Source organism: Castanea sativa, chromosome 3, assembly GCF_040712315.1.
Source record: "Castanea sativa cultivar Marrone di Chiusa Pesio chromosome 3, ASM4071231v1".
NCBI lineage: Eukaryota > Viridiplantae > Streptophyta > Magnoliopsida > Fagales > Fagaceae > Castanea > Castanea sativa.
In genome coordinates this window covers 5,980,772-5,998,968 of record NC_134015.1, presented here as the reverse complement: position 1 = coordinate 5,998,968, position 18,197 = coordinate 5,980,772, and the positions used below count along the sequence as shown (strand labels likewise).

The following is an 18,197-nucleotide window of genomic DNA, read 5'->3' as shown; positions in this document are numbered from 1 at the left end:
AAGGGCCTGTTTGGTAAGATATTTCTAGTAACAGAGTTTGTATTTTTTAGAAATACGTGTTATATTGTTTAAATACTGAAAACTGTTGTTTAATAAACGGTAATAAACGGAGCATTGTCTTTTCAAAATCTTTTTGTCATCTTTTACAGAACTTTGCAATTCACCCTAAAAAGTGTGATTAACGGTATGGCGGCCAGCATGTTAGGGGAATTGTTGAATCAAAAGTATAAGTAAAAAATATTCGCCTAAGCACCATACGTGTGAAAGGTCCCTGTGTGACCGTGTGAAGGAAATGATCTCCACTGGTTCACTCTTCTCTTCCCCCCCATTATAAACTCTCTCTCTCTCTCTCTGTCTCTCTCTCAGAGAAACACAAAAACCAGAAAAGAAAAGCATGAAGATGGTGGATTTGCAAAACTGGGCTCAACCTCTGCAATTTATTTCATTTAAATTGCTCAGTTGGTACCTTAATTTCTTCATTGAAGCCTGGCCTTTTTTTTTATTGTACTTCCTGGGTCTATTATCCTCCCATTTCTTGAAAATTGAGGTGCCTTAAACTCTCTCTCTCTCTCTCTCTCTCTCTCTCTCTAGTTTCTGAAGCATTTTGCTAATTTTTAAATCTTTTTGTTAATTTGTATGGTTTTTTTTTTTTTTTTGAAGTTGTGCAAATTTTATTCCAAAATTCCAAAGACGGCAAGTCTGTTGTTCCTAGTCAGGGATGGAATCTACAAACGGACAGCGATTCTGAATCTCTCAGATGACAATGAGGTATATTCCCCCCCACCCCCCCTATTTTTGTGTGTGTGCAGAGGACTTATATTTAGTAGATTATGGATTTTGGAATAGGATATGGTTGTATATGAAGGGAATTAGAGAGAGAGAGAGAGAGAGAGAGAGAGAGAGAGAGAGAGAGAGAGAGAATGAGAAAACTGAAATCTTGTATATACCAATCTAAGTCATACACTATGTGATCAGGTATTTATATATGTACATTAGCAAACAACCCTCATCTCTAACTCTCTTCTGAGTTCTGACAAACCCCATATATTTCGGATTACATCACTAACAAATCCCACATATTATAGATTATAGAACACTGTTATAGCTGTGTTGACTGCTGCCTAGATGAACATCAAATGTGTAGACTATCTTAACATCCCCTTCAATCGAAGACTCGTAAGAGATTGCAACGTCAGCAAGCTGGCTGAGCTAGAAACAACACTGGGTTTGAAGCTAAGGCAATTGTTGATTGATTGTCACACCAGAGTAGAGGTGGAATAGAGAGAAAAGGTCCCAAATCTTCGGATTTTCACAGGATAAATATTGGTAATAGGGGCCAATTCTTAGGTAGCCCCACACGTGGGTCCCACCACGGGGCCCACCCACTTTGTGATAAGTTTTTCCCGGTAAATAGGAAGAAGAGAAGTAGCAGGTGTAGTCGAGAAAGTGTCAGGTAAGGATGATGCATGTTATAGTGATGCCTCAGGAATGGAGTGCAAAGCTGGTTGTATAGGTGTAGCTGACTGTGTAGGTGTAGATGACTGTATAGGTGTAGAAGAAATAGAAGTATGATATGGAAAAAAACTTTGATAAAAAACATGTCTAGATGTGTCAAGTTTATTAGATGAAAGGTCAAGGCACAAATAACCTTTGGAATGAGTTGTATAGCCAAGGAAAACACATTCTGCAGATCTGAACTGCAACCTATGTTGATTATAAGGTCTTAATAAAGGAAAACAAGAGCACCCAAAAGTTTTAAACTGAGAATAATCAGGTTTTTGACCAAATAAAATTTCCCAGGGAGAAGGGAAGGGTAGGGAAGGAGTGGGCAACCTGTTTATCAAGAAGACAGCAGGAGAAATTGATACTCGAACACCAACTAGACTGAATTTGGATGAAAAATTGCAGCTTTTGGAGTGTGGAGAATGAAGTTGTTGATTGAACTTGAATGGATTGAAGTAAATTGGGTATAGACCGTCTTTACTATGGCCCTAATAGAGCATTTTCCCTGAATGAAGGTCCTGTCTAGAGAACAAGGACTCATCAAAATAAAAGTTGCAATGATTATCTTTGCAACATATTTATGAACTGAGAGTAAATTGGACTTCATGCCTGGAACCCTTAAGATGTGCCTAAGATGAATGTGAGTGACTGGAAGGGTCTTGCCATTTCCAACTAAAACAAGAACACCTCCTCAATACTTAGTAGGTTGTTGAAGATTAGGTAGATCATATGTGAAATTTCCTGTATTTGAAGAAGAAGCCATTGCAGCAAGTTTGGCTGGTGGTTGTTTGCCTTGGAAAGCATCCAATTATATAACAATCAAAGGCAGTGTGTCCCATCTTATAGCATATCTGACATTGTGGCTTCTGATAGTTTGGTGTTGATGAATAATTGCCTTGAAAATTCTGAGGTGTTGCATGCATGGATTGCCTTGAAAACCACCTTGATAGAATCCTGATTCTGATATCCACCTCTATAGGGTCTACATCCTCCTCTACCTCGATTATTGCTAGATCTTCCTCTGCCTTGATTGCCTGAGATTGACCATTAAAGGTTGGAGTAGATGAACTGTTGAAATTAGGCCTAGGGTCCAGTTCCAATCATAGCCATATGGACTGGATCTTGATGAGTTCAGAAGCATGTTTAAGTGATTTTTCTTCATAAGTGAGAAGAACATGAATCTGTTCATAGCCTATAGGATCATCCTTGGTTCGTACAGTAGAACTGAAAGAATAGTACTCTTGAGGCAGTCCATCAAGAATGATGTGGAGAAGCTCTTCATCTTCAACATGAACTCCTACTGCCTGTAATTTGTCTCTGCAATATTTGATCTTTGCCAAGTAAACTGCAATAGTATCCTTGTTCTACCTGATGCTATTCAACTCTCTCTTCAGACCCAGTATGTTAGATCTAGACATAGACGTATACCTCCTCTCCAAAGTCTCCCATACACCTTTAGCTGTAGTTTGCCCAGCAACAACAAGAGTAAGTGCAGATTGAGATAGTATATTCCAATCTAAGTTATACACTATGTGATCAGGTATTTATATACAGGGAAATGTTGACAGGGAGATATTAACCAATGACGGCATTGGTTTAGGAGCTATTTTTAGAGACATTCTATTGGGAGAGTAATAAAACAATAAATGTTGTAAACACTTTTTCTATTTCCCATAAAAGTGGTATAAAATTTTTCCTATTAGGGTTCATTAACAATTGCCCTAAGTGCATCCGTTAACATGACCCTTATATAAATACTTTAGCTAGCCCTCATCTCTAAGTGCCTCTAACAAACCCCATATATTTCGGATTACATCACTGACAAATCCCACATATTATTTGTTGATTGCTGACTAGATGAACATCTCACGTGTAGTCTATCTTAACAATATAAATGCAACTATAGTAGCACATAACACCTAGTTGGAAATCTAGAGGGTTCAGAATTTAACAGTGTTTGGCAAAACAAGGGGAGGGAAAAGAAGTAAAAATTATGCTTTACCCCCCTAAAGTATGACCCCTTTTTACACTTACCCCACTAAATTGTGAGAATACGCACTTTATCCCCCTAAATCATATCCCCTTCTACACTTACCCCTACAATATGAGAATGCATACTTTACCCCCTAAACTATGACCTTTTTTACACTTTCCTCCTAAACTATGAGAATGCATACTTATTTCTCTAAACTAGTACCCATGGGATGGGGTGCAAAATGTTACATGAGTAATAGTTTTGAGAGGTAAGTGTGCACTCTCACAATTTAGGGAGGCAAGTGTTACGCAGGTAATAGTTTAGAAAGGTAAAGCATGCTTTCTCATAATTTAAGGGATAAGTGTAAACGGGATATAATTTAGGGGGGTAAAGTATAATTAACCGGGAAAAGAAAGGGAGGAGGCAGGGGGGGGGGGGATTGGGGAGAGAATATGGAAGAGAAAGTAGAGAAGTTATCTTCCCAAGTATTTGGTTTACAATAAGAAAGAGAAAGGAAATAGCTCATTGATTGATCCCACATATAAAAGCCCTTCTTCTCTCTCCATTTTCTCCCAAATTGGGAGGAAAGAAATTGGTGGCCCAGGGAGGGAAATAAAAAATCCGTCCCTTTTACTTTCCTCTACTTTAATTCATCTCAACTATACAACAGATTCCCTTTCCTTTTCCCCCACTTCCCTTGAACCAAACATAATGTTAGAGGTTTTAGGTTAAGCAGAGTGTGACATTAGTAAAAAGAGAAGCAAATAGGGTTGTAAAAGGTAAAAACTTGATGCCAAAGAGAAACCAAGTGAGTTTGATTTCTTGGGTCTATAATTCAAAAGGTAAAGAGGGAAAAAAAGGCTGAGCAGTACACCTATCTAGCACAAAACAGTTATTATTATTATTAGTGAATGTGAGATTTTTTAAACTGAAACTTGATACTAGTAAAGCTTCTTTTATTAATTTATTATATTTGATTCACAGTGAACAAATGGTGACTTGGGCGTTTTATTTAATTTGACTACCACTGACTTGATATTCTTTGTTTGTAGAGAATAGTTGGTAATGAGACACCATCATATTCACAGGTGTCTAGTATTGGGAGAATCAAGTTCAGCGTATCTGATTTTGGAGAACTTCGGACAGCTTGTAGAGTTTGGAAAGACTACTGTGCCAAGGTAGGTTTCTTCTCAATTATCAATTATCATGGATGAGAATATTTAGTTAATGATTTGTGCAATATAATTAGACCAGGCTGTTTTATGAATCTAATGCACTCTCTGTTTTAGTTAATGGAGTCCTTTACGTCTTAGGCCTTTTTATATATATATATATAAATTAACGTAGAGTCAATTTTTTTGATTCAATGTTGACTGATAGGGAACATGACTTTTACATGATTGTGCCTAGTTTTTGATAGTAAGCTGAATACAGATTCACCCCAATTTGAACCATGATAAACTTTGAGTTGTGACTGGATATGCCATAAATTTTGTTATATAGAATATTTTGGTTTAGAATGGAAAAGTTAGCCTTTGTTATATTTTTAGTGAGTTGTGATGAGCTCGTTCTCTCTTTCATTCTACCGAACTTATCTAGTTCAAATATCACAATGCAGATCTCTTGCATTAAAAAAAAATAGAATTTCATAATTTTACTAGTAAATCATCAACATCTTACATGTTGATTATACTTGTTAATTGTTTTAAATACAACTTGGGAAATGTGGAAAAACCAAGAAAAAAAAAAAAGTCCTTGTATATCTCTTGAGATTCTGGATGAATTTGGAATCACTACCTGATTGGCTAGCAAAGTGAAAAGTGTTTTGAATTGTTCTCGTTATTGGCTAGCAAAGTGAAAAGTGAAAAGTGCCTTGTAGTAATAATGCATTTAAATCTTTGTTTTGTAGAGGGATGCAGTAGTGTACATTGTGAATGCTGATACCAGGAGGAACTTGGAGCAATTTTTGGAGGCAAGAGGAGAGCTACATGCTCTACTCTCTGATGAAGAATTTGCAATTGTTCCGTTGCTTATATTTTGCATGACTGAAGAACCTTCGTCTGCATCAGAAAATGAATTGTGTTCCCTCTTGGGCCTGTCAGACAAGACCACAGGGAAGGGTAGGGTAAAGCTGTCAGACAATGCCCGTCCCCTTGAAGTTTTTATGGTTGAACCTCACAACATAAATCAGTATCTAAATGCTATCGAGTGGCTATCTCAGTACGTCAAGAAGTAGGCATTAGAAGTGAAGACTGTTTCAAGTAGAGATTCTGGGTGCACTGTCAGTTAAATTCTTGATATATTATTCTTGAATTTTGATTGCCTGCTGTAACATATACCACATGAGATCCATACAAGGAACTCTCCTCTACATTATTATTATTATTTTTTTAAATAGAAAACACACAAACTTCATTCATAAATCAAAGCAAAAAATACATCATGGAGAAGAGCCTGTTCACTAAAATATCAAAGATGCCTAAAGCATGTTTAATTAATAGGCGAACATGCATATTGCCATTCCTACAAACATGAGAAAATAAAACATTACGAAATTCATAGCAAGTAGCTTGCACCCTGTAAATCAAAGAAGCAATTGAAGAAGGAGCATGTGAATTTTCATGAAGAGCTCGAACGATAGTAAGAGAGTACCCACCATATCTTTAGCAAACACCAAACCAGATTCAAAGGCCTTCTCTTCAACTTCAATAGCTCCCAAAGTATACCGAAATTTCTTGCTAAGACCTGTAATAAAGTTTCCACATGGTCTCGGATAACAACCCCAAGTCCAACTTCTTTTTATTCGAAAAAACAGCCCCATCCACATTAACCTTATAAAAAGGAAAAGACGATGGCACCTATTAAGAAACCAGATTCTGAGAGGGCTTCACCAGAACTTCCACAGCCGCCCAATACTCCTCCAAGTAACGAGAACACCATAGAATCAACAGCTTCCCATTCTTCCTCAAACCCCCATGACGAACTTCATTCTTATTCGACCAAAGCGCCCATACAATTGTGATTGCCACTGCGTTATCTTCACATGACCACTTAACTTCCATCAGAATAAACTGTAGGAAATCCATAAAAGACCTAAACTGCACGGTAGCTAGCTCATGAAAATTTCTGAATAAAGTCCATGTCTCACGAGCCTTAGGGCACTCCAAAAAAAGATGAAGCACTGATTCCAAATTGTCACCACATTCCTCACAAGCACCCTCTTAAGAGAACATGCATGTGAACCAGATTAGCTTCTGTTGAGAGAATATCACGAACAGCCCTCCCAATAAAATGGCGGATCTTGTGAGGAACTTGGATCTTCCAAAGCTTTCTCCAAAACAGCCGCATACCATCACCTTCCGAACTTGAAGCACCTCCAATAGTCCTATCCAAATCCATAGCAACTTTATAGGCACTCCTAACCAAAAATAAACCATTTGAAGTCTCTAGAGCAAATCCAAATTCCAGCCTTTATCTTCAACATCAATCAGATCACTGACCATAGAGACCTATGGAGAAAGAACTCTAGGTGAGACAAGCTTATATGAAGAGATTGGAACCCACTTATCCTCCCAAATCCGGACCTTCTGTCCATTACCAACACTCCGTCTCATCCATTTTTTAACAATTTCTTGAGCTGCAAAAATGCTTCTCCAAACGTATGAAGGCTTATTTCCCAAAGAGGATTGAGCAAAATCACAATTTTTAAAATAACGTGCCTAAAAAAACTCTATAAACAAGAGAATTATTGGCCAATTGAAGTCCCCGGCCTTGTTTTGCCAAAAGATCAAGATTAAAAGGTTTTAGAAGTTTGAATCCCAACCCTCCACACGATTTAGGCACACACATCTTCTCCTAACTTAACCATGCCATCTTTCTTTCCTCCTTTTTTTTTTTTTCTCCCACAAAAAATTTCTAATCATATTAGCCAAATCATCACAAAGGGAATCAGGAATCTTAAAACAACTCATGGTATATGTTAGAATCGCTTGTGGAACCACCTTAATCAAAATCTCTTTCCCAACTTTAGAAAGCAACTTCTCCTTCCATCCAGATAACTTTGTAGCGATTTTGTTGGGTTTTACATGTGTGAGTGAAGTCCCACATTGAATAATGATGAGAAGAATGAGTAGTTAATATAACACATAATTAAGCACATACCCATTAGGCTTAGGCTTTTTGGGTTAAAGTGTGTCTCTATATGTTATATTAATTATTCAAAGAAGCTCCCCAAGGTGTGTACTTGAAGCCCTTTCGCAAATGGAGTAGGGCGGGTCCTTTTCACAGTTGGAGCGGGGACGGCAAACGATCTTGGAAAAATGCCTAAAAAAGGAGTATTATTGCTAATGGTGCTAGACAACAGTGAAGTGTAAGGTTCCCATGGAGGATAAAAGACGTGCGGGTTGACACGTGGAGGCCCATGGATGATGCACTAGTGAACCAAAAAAACCCATTAGGAAGGGGGCCCACATAGTGGTAGAGACTTACACGTGAGGGGAAGATTGTTGGGTTTTACACGTGTGAGTGAAGTTTTAAATTGAATAATGATAAGAAGAATGATTGGTTGATATATCATAATTGAGCACAGACCCAATGAGTTTAGGCATTTTGAGTTAAAGTGTGTCTCTATATGTTATATTAATTATTCAAGAAAGCTCCTTAAGGTGTTTATCTCTCCCAACAAATTTTTCCTTCACAGCATTAAAAATATTTCTTTTATTCCTCCCAACTAGAAAAGGAAGACCAAGGTGCTTTTCATGTTGTCTAATAATCTGAGCTCCAAACCTTGTCTTAATCTCCTCTTGAATATCCTGATGAGTAACACTTGAGAAAAACATGGAAGTTTTAGCCCTATTCAATTGTTGGCCATAAGTATCTTCCTAAACTTTTAAAACCCATTGCAAAGAATCACACTCCTTCAAGCTAGCCTTAAAAAAAATAAGACTATCATTTGCAAAAAAAAAAGAAAAAGTGAGAAAGAATAGGAGCATAGCATCACGTCAATCAGCCACCTCCTCCATCTTATTCTCTTGTACATATTTTTTAATCAAAGCAGAGAGATCCTCCGCACAAATTAAAAAAAAAGATAAGGAGACAAATGGTCATTTTGTTGTAAACCTCTAAAGAGAATGATATTACCTCTAGGTTCATCGTTAATACGTACAGAATAAGAAACAGAGGAAATACATTGCATCATCAAACCCCTCCACCAAGAATTGAAACCCAATTTTACCATGATTTTATCCAAACAAATCCATTTCACTATATCATACGCTTTACTTATATCTAGTTTCAAAGTCATCTCTCCAATATTTCCCCCTTTGTTAGAATTAATGTGATGCACAGTTTCAAAAGCTACCAAAACATTATCAGTAATTAACCTACCATGCATAAAAGAACTTTAGGTATCACTAATAAATTTGTGTAAAACTTTTTTAAGTTTATTAGCAAGAACTTTTGAGACCAATTTGTAAATCACATTACATAGACTAATAGGGAGATAAGCAGTAATACATTTTTTTTTTTTTTTGGCACTAAAACAATATGGGTTTCATTAAACATTGGTGGGATAATACCAAGATTAAGAAAATCCAAAACAGTCTTAGTAACAACATTTCCTATAGTGGGCCAAAAGTGCTAGAAAAATAAGGGCGGCATACCATCCGGACTTGGAGTTTTAAGAGAATACATCTGCTTAAGAGCCCTATGAACCTCCATGTCTTGAAATTCAGCAGTGAGTCTGATTATCATATCTTGAGAAACCTTTGGAACAATGGCCTTTAATAATTCAACAAAATCTGAAGGGCAAGAGGACTTGAAAAGATCAGAATAATAATTAAGAACAATACCTCCATGGCTTTATCATCATCCTGCCAATTATCATCTTCATCCAACAGCCCCTCAATGCAATTTTTCTAAAAAAGGTTAGATGCTTTTGAGTGGAAATAGCCTATATTTCTATCACTAGCTTGAAACCAATTTAAGTGAGATCTCTGATGCCACATTGCATCTTCTTTGTCTCTCGTAAAGATAATATTTTCAGGCGAAACCGGTTGCATCTCTATCCACTGTAGATGTTTTTGTGGATGGGCAATATTAAAGATAATTATCACCAGCTTCCCTGATATTAAAACGCTGAGTCGTACACTATAAAGGCCTAATTGCTACTGCATCAATGATAACATTCCTCTTTGTAAGAAATTTTGCCACTAAAACAGACTCATGAATTTGCTTATCCTTTGAAAGTAATAAACTCTTCCCTTCTTTATGAGAAAGAGAGTTTATTCCACTTAAGAGCAAGATCATCCATAACTAACAAGAAAACTGTTTCCCAAATCCTACAAGCCTTAACAGTGAACTAGTTACTGGCTTATTGCAATGAACGAAACATCTTCCCCAAGAAAATGAAGGAAACCAACTACTACAGCCTATAAAGTTGAGAGCATCAACCTTCAGAGCGGAGAACGTAAAGAGGAATTTTTTTTCCCAGGAAGTTAAGAGCAATTACATTATTATGTAGGTGTTAAGTTATATGTTTTCACATTTAACTATTTAAAATTTTAATTTTCAAACCGACCACTCTGCCCTCGTAAACAACTTGTGACAAGAGAAGATAAAACACAATGGAAAACATTTTGTCATGGAACTGGAAAGTCTCAGCACCTCTATAGTCTGTACCCATTAAACCAAAGTTTTCCTAATCAAGCAAAGTTTTGATGAAAAAGAAATTAACGTACAAAGGTACAATCATCTGCATAACTAAATTTGAATTTAGTATACTCACAAAGACTTTCAGTTTCAAATCTCTTTGCTTCATTTGTTGTTACAAATTTTCAATTGACTCACTAATTTAGCACCAACTAAACAATATATTAAGGATAATTAATGTATAAAATTCTAATAGCAAAGTCATTTTGCAAACATCATATAGCCAAGTGCCGACCATTATAATCAAATCGAACGAAACCAATACATATTAGAAAATTCACGATCCAAACAAAAAAGTAGTTAGCAAGAGAGAACATACCAAGCTTGACTTCAATTTCTCCTCAAGCGCTCTCTGAAGTTCATCACATTCATCTTTCTAATCCTATATAAAAATCATTATGAGAAAATGAAAAGGTGTAGACAACTGTAGAGATCAGGTTTATGGTAACGGTTTTATTTAAGATGAGAAACGAAGGGTTTTTTTTTTTTTTTTTTTTTGAGAGAGAGAGAGAGAGAGAGAGAGAGAGAGAGATTGATAGGAAACGTTAACATTGAGAGAGGTGGGATCGGCAAATTTTTACGGGTTCTCATCACCTTTTTAATTACCAAAAATCACCCACCACATCAGCAATTAGTAAAAAGTTTGTGGCATTTTTCAAATCTCAAAGGAAGCCAAGTATATAGAGGTATATTATTGCCCATTTTTGGATATATTTGTATATGGTAAAATATAAAAGAGGGAATTGAGGAATCAATTTTGTGCTAAATATACATAATTATATGTAGCCCATTTTTGTTTCAACTAAAGAGTCATACATATACAATTAAATACCTCAAAAAATTCCTCAAAAAAAAAAAAAAAAAACAGATTCGTCAAAATAAGCTTACATGAAGCAACAACATTAGCACTCAGAATTCCCATTAAAAAAACATCGGCACTCAAAAACAGTATTAATTATCATAAAATTCAATTAAGAGACCAGGAAAAATAAATAAAGAACAAAATGTAAAGATTGTGAAAAAGGATTGTTCTTTATGACCATGTAAAAAAAATAAACAGTGTAAAATAATATAAGATTTCAACTAAAGAGTAAAAAAGTCAAATATATACAATTAGATACTTGAAAATAATTTCATAGCTCCTCGTTGAACCAAAACCAATTAACACAAACCAAAACTTCATACGAGAACGGAAATTAGCAAGTCCTGAACAAATAGTATTTGATATTTACTAATAGGGAATAAAGCTGATCATGACGGGTCCGCCACGTTTGGTTGACATGATGACAATAGCATGACGGTCTATATGACCCAGGAGGACGGATCCATAGTGGACGGACGAGTAAAATGCATGTGTCGGTTTTCGCCGATCGTCTCCAAGAAACCTTAATTGAGGGATCGTGCTATATGATTAGGGCTGACATGACCTTAATTGTTATCCATGTCAACAAATGCATGAAGAATTCTTGCATTACACGTTGACCTTGATTGAAGAATTTTTTATAAGGAAAAGAATTCTAGGAGGTATAAAAAGGGAAAAAGTTCTAATCGTAGAAGGAAAGAACTTGGTGATCAAGGTATGAATGTCAACCCTACACCACTATAAATACGTCAAAACCCTCATAACTCAAGATACGTACAATTATCTTAACTTTGGCACTCTAGGGTTGTTAAAAAAAACTCTAACTTGACATTCGAAGGGTTTTTGGCCAGTACCACACCGGTGCTCTATGTTAGGTCTTCTATTTGGTGCTCTCTGTTAGGTCTTCTATTTTCTTTTTGCAGGTATTGTTTCGGTTTGGAGAGTGCTCGCAGCTTATTGGCGATTTTTTCGGCATCATCATTTACAAACCATGAGCAAGATAAATAGATTGAAAATAGTCAAAATTCCTTCCATGGCTTCAAATAGAGAGCAAAAATTATGAATTTCAAAGAGAAAGATTGTGTTTTATTGTCAACAATACAACGGACACAATTAACTTTGGCACTTTTCATGATGCCCTATTGTGCATTTATTAATTTGATTTAATTTAAGGGCATAAAACTGATAATAAATGACGGATTTTAAGGAAGGAGATTGAGGAGACAATTATGCTTTTAATTTAATTTTATGGATGTTTTAAAATTGATAAATGGAAATTGTTGATATATCTCTTGGCCACGTGTCATCTGGATCACTTGTTACATGGCAGCTCATCCAACTCTATGTTGCACCCATTATTATTATTATTATTATTATTATTATTATTATGCATTGATTTATAAACTTTTGTTGGATTTTATTTTTTATTTTCTCGAAACTTTTGACTCTTTCCACAAGCATAGGAGTCACTGATTCTAAAAAAAAGCATATATAGGAATTTTCTCGAAACTTTTGACTCTTTCCTCAAGCATAGGAGTCACACTGATTCTAAAAAAAAAAGCATATATAGGAATCAAACTTAATCGTTGTTTACTTTCACATTTCGTGTGCCCAAAGCATCCAACTCTTTTTTTTATTTTTCTTTTTTGCTTTTTGAGCAAAAAGCTTAGCACAACAAATTCGGACTTTGGAGGCACAACCAAAGTCTACTTAAATTAAAGCTACCTAATTTAATGCTAATTACTATAAAGGGCTCCACAGCTTTTCTTTATAAGTAAAATCATATGTAGACTTCTTTACATGGAAAGGAAATAAAAAGTCGGCCACCTTTTATAGTGAATAATTTATGATGGTAATTTATGATCATTACATTCTGTTGTACCCATTTAAAAATTCAAATTCTTTAGGAGTAATTTAATGATGTACATTAAAGACTCTAAATTTAAATCTTTCCACACAAAGTACACGTGGACTCATAAACCTAAAGTGTAGCACAGGTTTTCATAATTGTATATAATATTGGATTAGATTAGATTATGTTGGGGGGAGACAACACATTGAGGAGTTTTTTTTTTTTTTTTTTTTGAATAGGAGAAGGAGAAACCACCACAAAAAAATCGTCCTATGGAGTCACCCTATCCCAGCGCTGGGATAGGCCTCTCTCCATTCTTTTATGGAGTGACCCTATCCCAGCGCTTCTAAAAGCGTTGGTATAGGCCTCTCTCCATTCTTTTATGGAGTGACCCTATCCCAGCGCTTCTAAAAGCGTTGGTATAGGCCTCTTTCTATTCCAGCGCTTCAAAAAGCGCTAGGATATGCCTCTCTCTATTCCCTTATGGAGTGACCCTATCTTAGCGCTTTTTGAAACGCTGGAATAGGATCACCCTATTCCAGCGCTTCAATAAACGCTGTGATAGGATCACTCCATAAGGGAATGGAGAGAGACCTATCCCAACACTTTTTGAAACGCTAGAATAGGGTCCACCTATTCCAGCACTCCAAAAGCACTGGGATAGGTCACCTATAGGGATTTGTTAATTAACAAATGACCAAAACTCCCCTAAACCTAGAAAAAGATCAAAATACCCTCCAAAACATTGAAAAAGAGCAAAAACACCCCCAATACCTAGAAAAAAACTGATATACCCCCAAAACCTGATAAATGACTAAAATACCCCTAAAACATCAAAAATGACCCAAGCACCCCCTAAGACAACGAAAATGACCAAAGTACCCCTTGTGCCTAAAATTAGCCAAAATACCCTCAATTACTTGAAAAAGACCAAAATACCCTTATAAGTCTGATAAATGACCAAAATGCCTCTAGAAAGACAAAAAATGTCCAAAACACACCCGACACCCAAAAAAAGACTGATACACCCCCGAAACATAAAAAATGACCGAAATACCTCCTAAAAGTTAGAAAATGACAAAAGTACCCCCATGCCTGAAAAGGGTGGAAACCCCCTCGATCACTTGAATAATACCAAAATCGCCCTATAAATCGAAAAAATGACCACAATACCCTCGTAACCACAAAAAATGTCCAACATACACCCGATACCGAAAAAAAGACCAATGCACCGCAGAGAAAAAAAAAAAGAAAAAAGACCGAATTACTTCTGAAACCTAAATAATGATTGAAACACTCTTGAAAATGCTAAAAAATGATCGACCAACCCCCCCCCCCCCCCAAAGAGCATGAAATTACCAAAATACCCCCCGAAACATGGAAACCAACCATAAATATCCCCCTACGTTTGAAAAATACTAAAATACCCCTTGATGACTAAAATAAGACCAATATACCCCTATAAATAAAAAATGACCACAATGCCCCTATAATCGTTGGAGCTGTTTGAAATACACTCGAAACCTAAAAAATAATCGATACACCCCTAAAGCGTAAAAAAAATGATCGAAGAACCTGTGAAGGCAGCGTTATAATGACAAAAAATTAGAGAAATGTTATAGCATGACCGAAATACCCCCTAACACATAAGAAATGATCTCATACCCTTTAAACATTTTAATAATTTTTTAAGTTCCAAGGGCATTTATGTCATTTTTTTAGGCTTATGATGTATGTCTGTAACATTTTTTAATGCATAGGGGTTATTTGGTCATTTTTTGCGTTTACGGGGGTATTTGGGTCATTTTTTTAGTTGTAGAGTGTATTTTTGGTCATTTATAGAATTTAGGGGTACTTTGGTCCTTTTCAAAGTTTTCAAGGTATTTTGGTCATCTTTTGGCTTAGGGTGTATAGTGGACATTTTTAATGCGTGTGGGGTATTTGGTTCATTTTCAGCTGTTAGGGGTATTTTGGTGTCTCAGCCATTTTTTGAGTTTATTGTGGGGTAGGTTGGCATTCTTTTAGTCTTAGGGGTATTTTAGCCGTTTTAAAATGAATATTGAATTATATTTCTTCCAATTTTGGTTTTTTCTTATGATTCAACGATATTGTGGTCTTTTTATAGGCTTCAATGGTATTTCAATTATTTTTCTTGCTTCGAGGGCATTTCGGTCATTTTTGGGGGGGTGGGGGTAGGTGTGTTTCAGCCATTTTTTGAGTTTATGGGGTAGGTTGGCCTTCTTTTAGTCTTAGGGGTATTTTAGACGTTTTCATTGAATAATACATTATATTTCCTCCAATTTTGGTGTTTTTTTAGGATTCAAGGGTATTGTGGTCTTTTTTTTAGGCTTTAAAGGTATTTCAGGTATTTTTCTTGCTTCGAGGGTGTTTCAGGAATTTTTTGGGTGGTAGGGGTGTTTTGGTCATTTGCTACGATTATGGTGGTAAGTTGGCACTCTTTTAGTTTTAGGGGTATTTTAGTCATTCCAAAGTAATATTAAATTATATTTTAATGTTTTGGTCCTCCAGTATCAACTTACATTTTTTTTTTCTAGTTATTACATTATATTTTAGTAATTTGTAGCGAGGAATTACATTTTATTAATTTGAAGTATGAAATTAAAATATATTAAATTAGTTTGAAGTATTAATTTCAATTAAATTTTGTTAAATTGAATTATGAAAATATATTTCTATTAATTAATATATTTCATTTTATTATTTTGTAGTGTTAAATTATATTTTATTAATTTGAAGTATTATATTAAATCTTATTAATTATTACATTATACTCAATTAATTTGTAGTATTAAAATATATTTACATAATTGGAAGTATTAATTATATTTTTATTACTTACTAAATTATATTTTATTGGCAATTGTAGTATTAAATTGCATTTTAGTTTTTCTCAAAAAAAAAAAAATTTGCATTTTAGTAATTTGAATGAATTAAATTATATATTTATTAATTTTTAGGATTAAATTATAATTTTTTAATTATAATTTATAAATTTGAAGTATTAAATATTATTTTATTGAAAAAATCCGTAAAGAGCTATTAAGGCGGGCTTAATTTTCGCCACAACAAGTTATATTCATGTCATAATAACTCCAAGCCTACTCTTTCTTTATTGCAGCCGCTTTAAAATTCTGAATGTTGTCAAAATAGGTCAAAATGTTGTCACAATAAAAATTCTGAATTCCCTCTAAAATTCTTTAGTTCCCACCAAAACACTTAGTAAAAAATTTAGATCTTTTTACTCTATCACTCAAATCAAACCCTCGGACGGCCCACCCAAACACTCTCTACCTCATTCTTCCTCTCTCTCCCTCACCACCACCGCCGACACCACCACCTCTAGCGACACAGCCACCGCGGCCATCCTCAGACTCCTTTCTTCCCTTAGCCGCCTGACACACCCCTGAAGGTATAGCTTCCAGCCATTTCATTATTTAGCACTTTTTTTTTCTTTCCATTTTGTCCTTCTCACTTTCAACTCTCACTCTCACTGCTTCAGGAGAGAGGGAGGGAGGACAGCCTTGGCCTTAATTTCTGGTTTTCACTGTTTCAGTTTTTGTGTCACTGATTTTCCCAGCCACCAATTTTTCCCATTTAATTGAAAGCTTGTCTTTTTCTGTTGAAAGCTTGTCTTTTTTCCATTTAATTTTTGTACTACAATCAACTCCTTATCAATCCAATCCCAAACAAAAGGATAAAAAAACATAAAAGAAAGAAACTTTCTTGCTATTGAAACTTGAAAGTGAACTTAATTAGGTGGGTCATATATAGCAGCCTCATTGAAAACATAAAAAACAATTGGATCATGTTCAATTAATGATTGTCTATTGCTCCACTCCCACTCCCACTCCCACATCACTGTATTTTCATTCAGTTGGTACATTTCCCATTTTTTTGTGATTTCTTTTTCATTAAATTAATTTACTTTTGTTTTTTTAATCTGAAATTTCAAACTTTTTTGGAAATAACATTTGCGGGTTTTTTTTTTCCCTCTATAAATCTGAATTGGTTTGGTTCTAATGAATAACTGTTTTCTAGGTTCTGCAGATTTGAATCTCTCTTTCAGTGTTGGGCTTAAAATTTTTAACTTTGATAGTATAAACCATTCTTTCTTTCTAATGCATCTTTCCAATTATTTGTTAATTTTCTCATCTGGGTATACTTTGTTATATAGTAAATTTGATTCAATTGTTGTTGGTCTTTCTAGGTAAATGTGGGAACTGGAATGTGTTTGAATCTAATTTCTCTGTGTATGTGATAGTGATAGTGATAGAGGAATGATTGTTTTGATCCAAAGAGACATATGGTCATTTAATTTTGATATTGCTTTAAGCTGAATGTTCTATGAGATGACTGATTAGTTGTAATACATGGTTATAGTTGTTGGTTTAAAAAAAAAATTTATTTAACTTGGAAGTGTTGGTTACTGTGTTTGAAGAAAGGAATCATTTTGTGCCTTTTGTTGTTACTTGAATTGTGAGTGTTTTTGGTGTTGCCCACTTGGGTATTGTAAAATATCTTGGATCTAATTGTCATTAACCCAAACCTCAGGGGTGTTTTTTGGAATTTACCCAATTGAAAATTATGAATGAAGAATCCAGGTTATATAGTTATAGTGAGATTGCCCATAAATCTTTATTTTATTACATCCTTATTTCATATTTGTAAGATTATTTTACTGTCTCACTAGTCAAAATCGTGTGTTGTAGGTTCCTATGGTAGGTAAGATGAATTTTGATGGGCTATAAAACCTTTGTAAACAGGAGTATATCTTTACCATGTTGTACTTAAGAACCCTTTCTTTCATCTTCCTCAAGGACTTATGGGCATCATTGTAGAGATTAAACATATTGATGGCAATGATATCTTGCTTCAGTGCTTCATTCCTCAAATTAATACAATCTCAATAATAATTTCATTTCATATTTTCTCTAGCATTCACATGTTGCAGTCCAATTCTCATTTGAACTTTATGAACTAGCTAGTAGAGTATTAAAATGTAATGAAATGTTATCTCTTTACAAATGAATATGATGCTTCTAGTTGTTAAAGTTCATAATTTTTCATGCACTTTTGCAGTGTTAGAGGAACAATTAACAGGTACAAGAAAGCGTCTACTAAGTCCCCAACCCAGGAATTGTTGCTGAAGTTAATGCGCAGGTAAACTTCTTTCCGTTGATTTTAACAAATCAATAAAATGGTTTTGACAAAGAATATTGAAGTTATGGTTTATATTAGAAAAAGAACAAACATAAAATATGAAAAAGAATGCAAAG

General features: G+C 35.0%; 1 protein-coding gene across 1 annotated transcript; it reads left to right on the top strand.

Annotated features, from left to right (window-relative positions):
• The first annotated feature begins 285 nt into the window (after positions 1-285).
• Positions 286-5,927, top strand: LOC142627334 (small COPII coat GTPase SAR1A-like). Its single transcript, XM_075801175.1, has 4 exons — positions 286-547; positions 661-768; positions 4,531-4,656; positions 5,388-5,927. Exons 1-4 carry the CDS (start codon positions 395-397, stop codon positions 5,712-5,714), a joined length of 714 nt encoding a protein of 237 aa, XP_075657290.1. The 5' UTR covers positions 286-394; the 3' UTR covers positions 5,715-5,927.
• The last annotated feature ends 12,270 nt before the right edge of the window (positions 5,928-18,197 follow it).

Excerpts from the sequence above, each read along its gene's own strand:
- LOC142627334 (XM_075801175.1), top strand. The coding sequence starts at position 395 with ATGAAGATGGTGGATTTGCAAAACTGGGCTCAACCTCTGCAATTTATT. Across the intron at positions 548-660 it reads CCCATTTCTTGAAAATTGAG|TTGTGCAAATTTTATTCCAA; the intron begins GTGCCTTAAACT and ends TTTTTTTTGAAG. Across the intron at positions 4,657-5,387 it reads GGAAAGACTACTGTGCCAAG|AGGGATGCAGTAGTGTACAT; the intron begins GTAGGTTTCTTC and ends TTTGTTTTGTAG.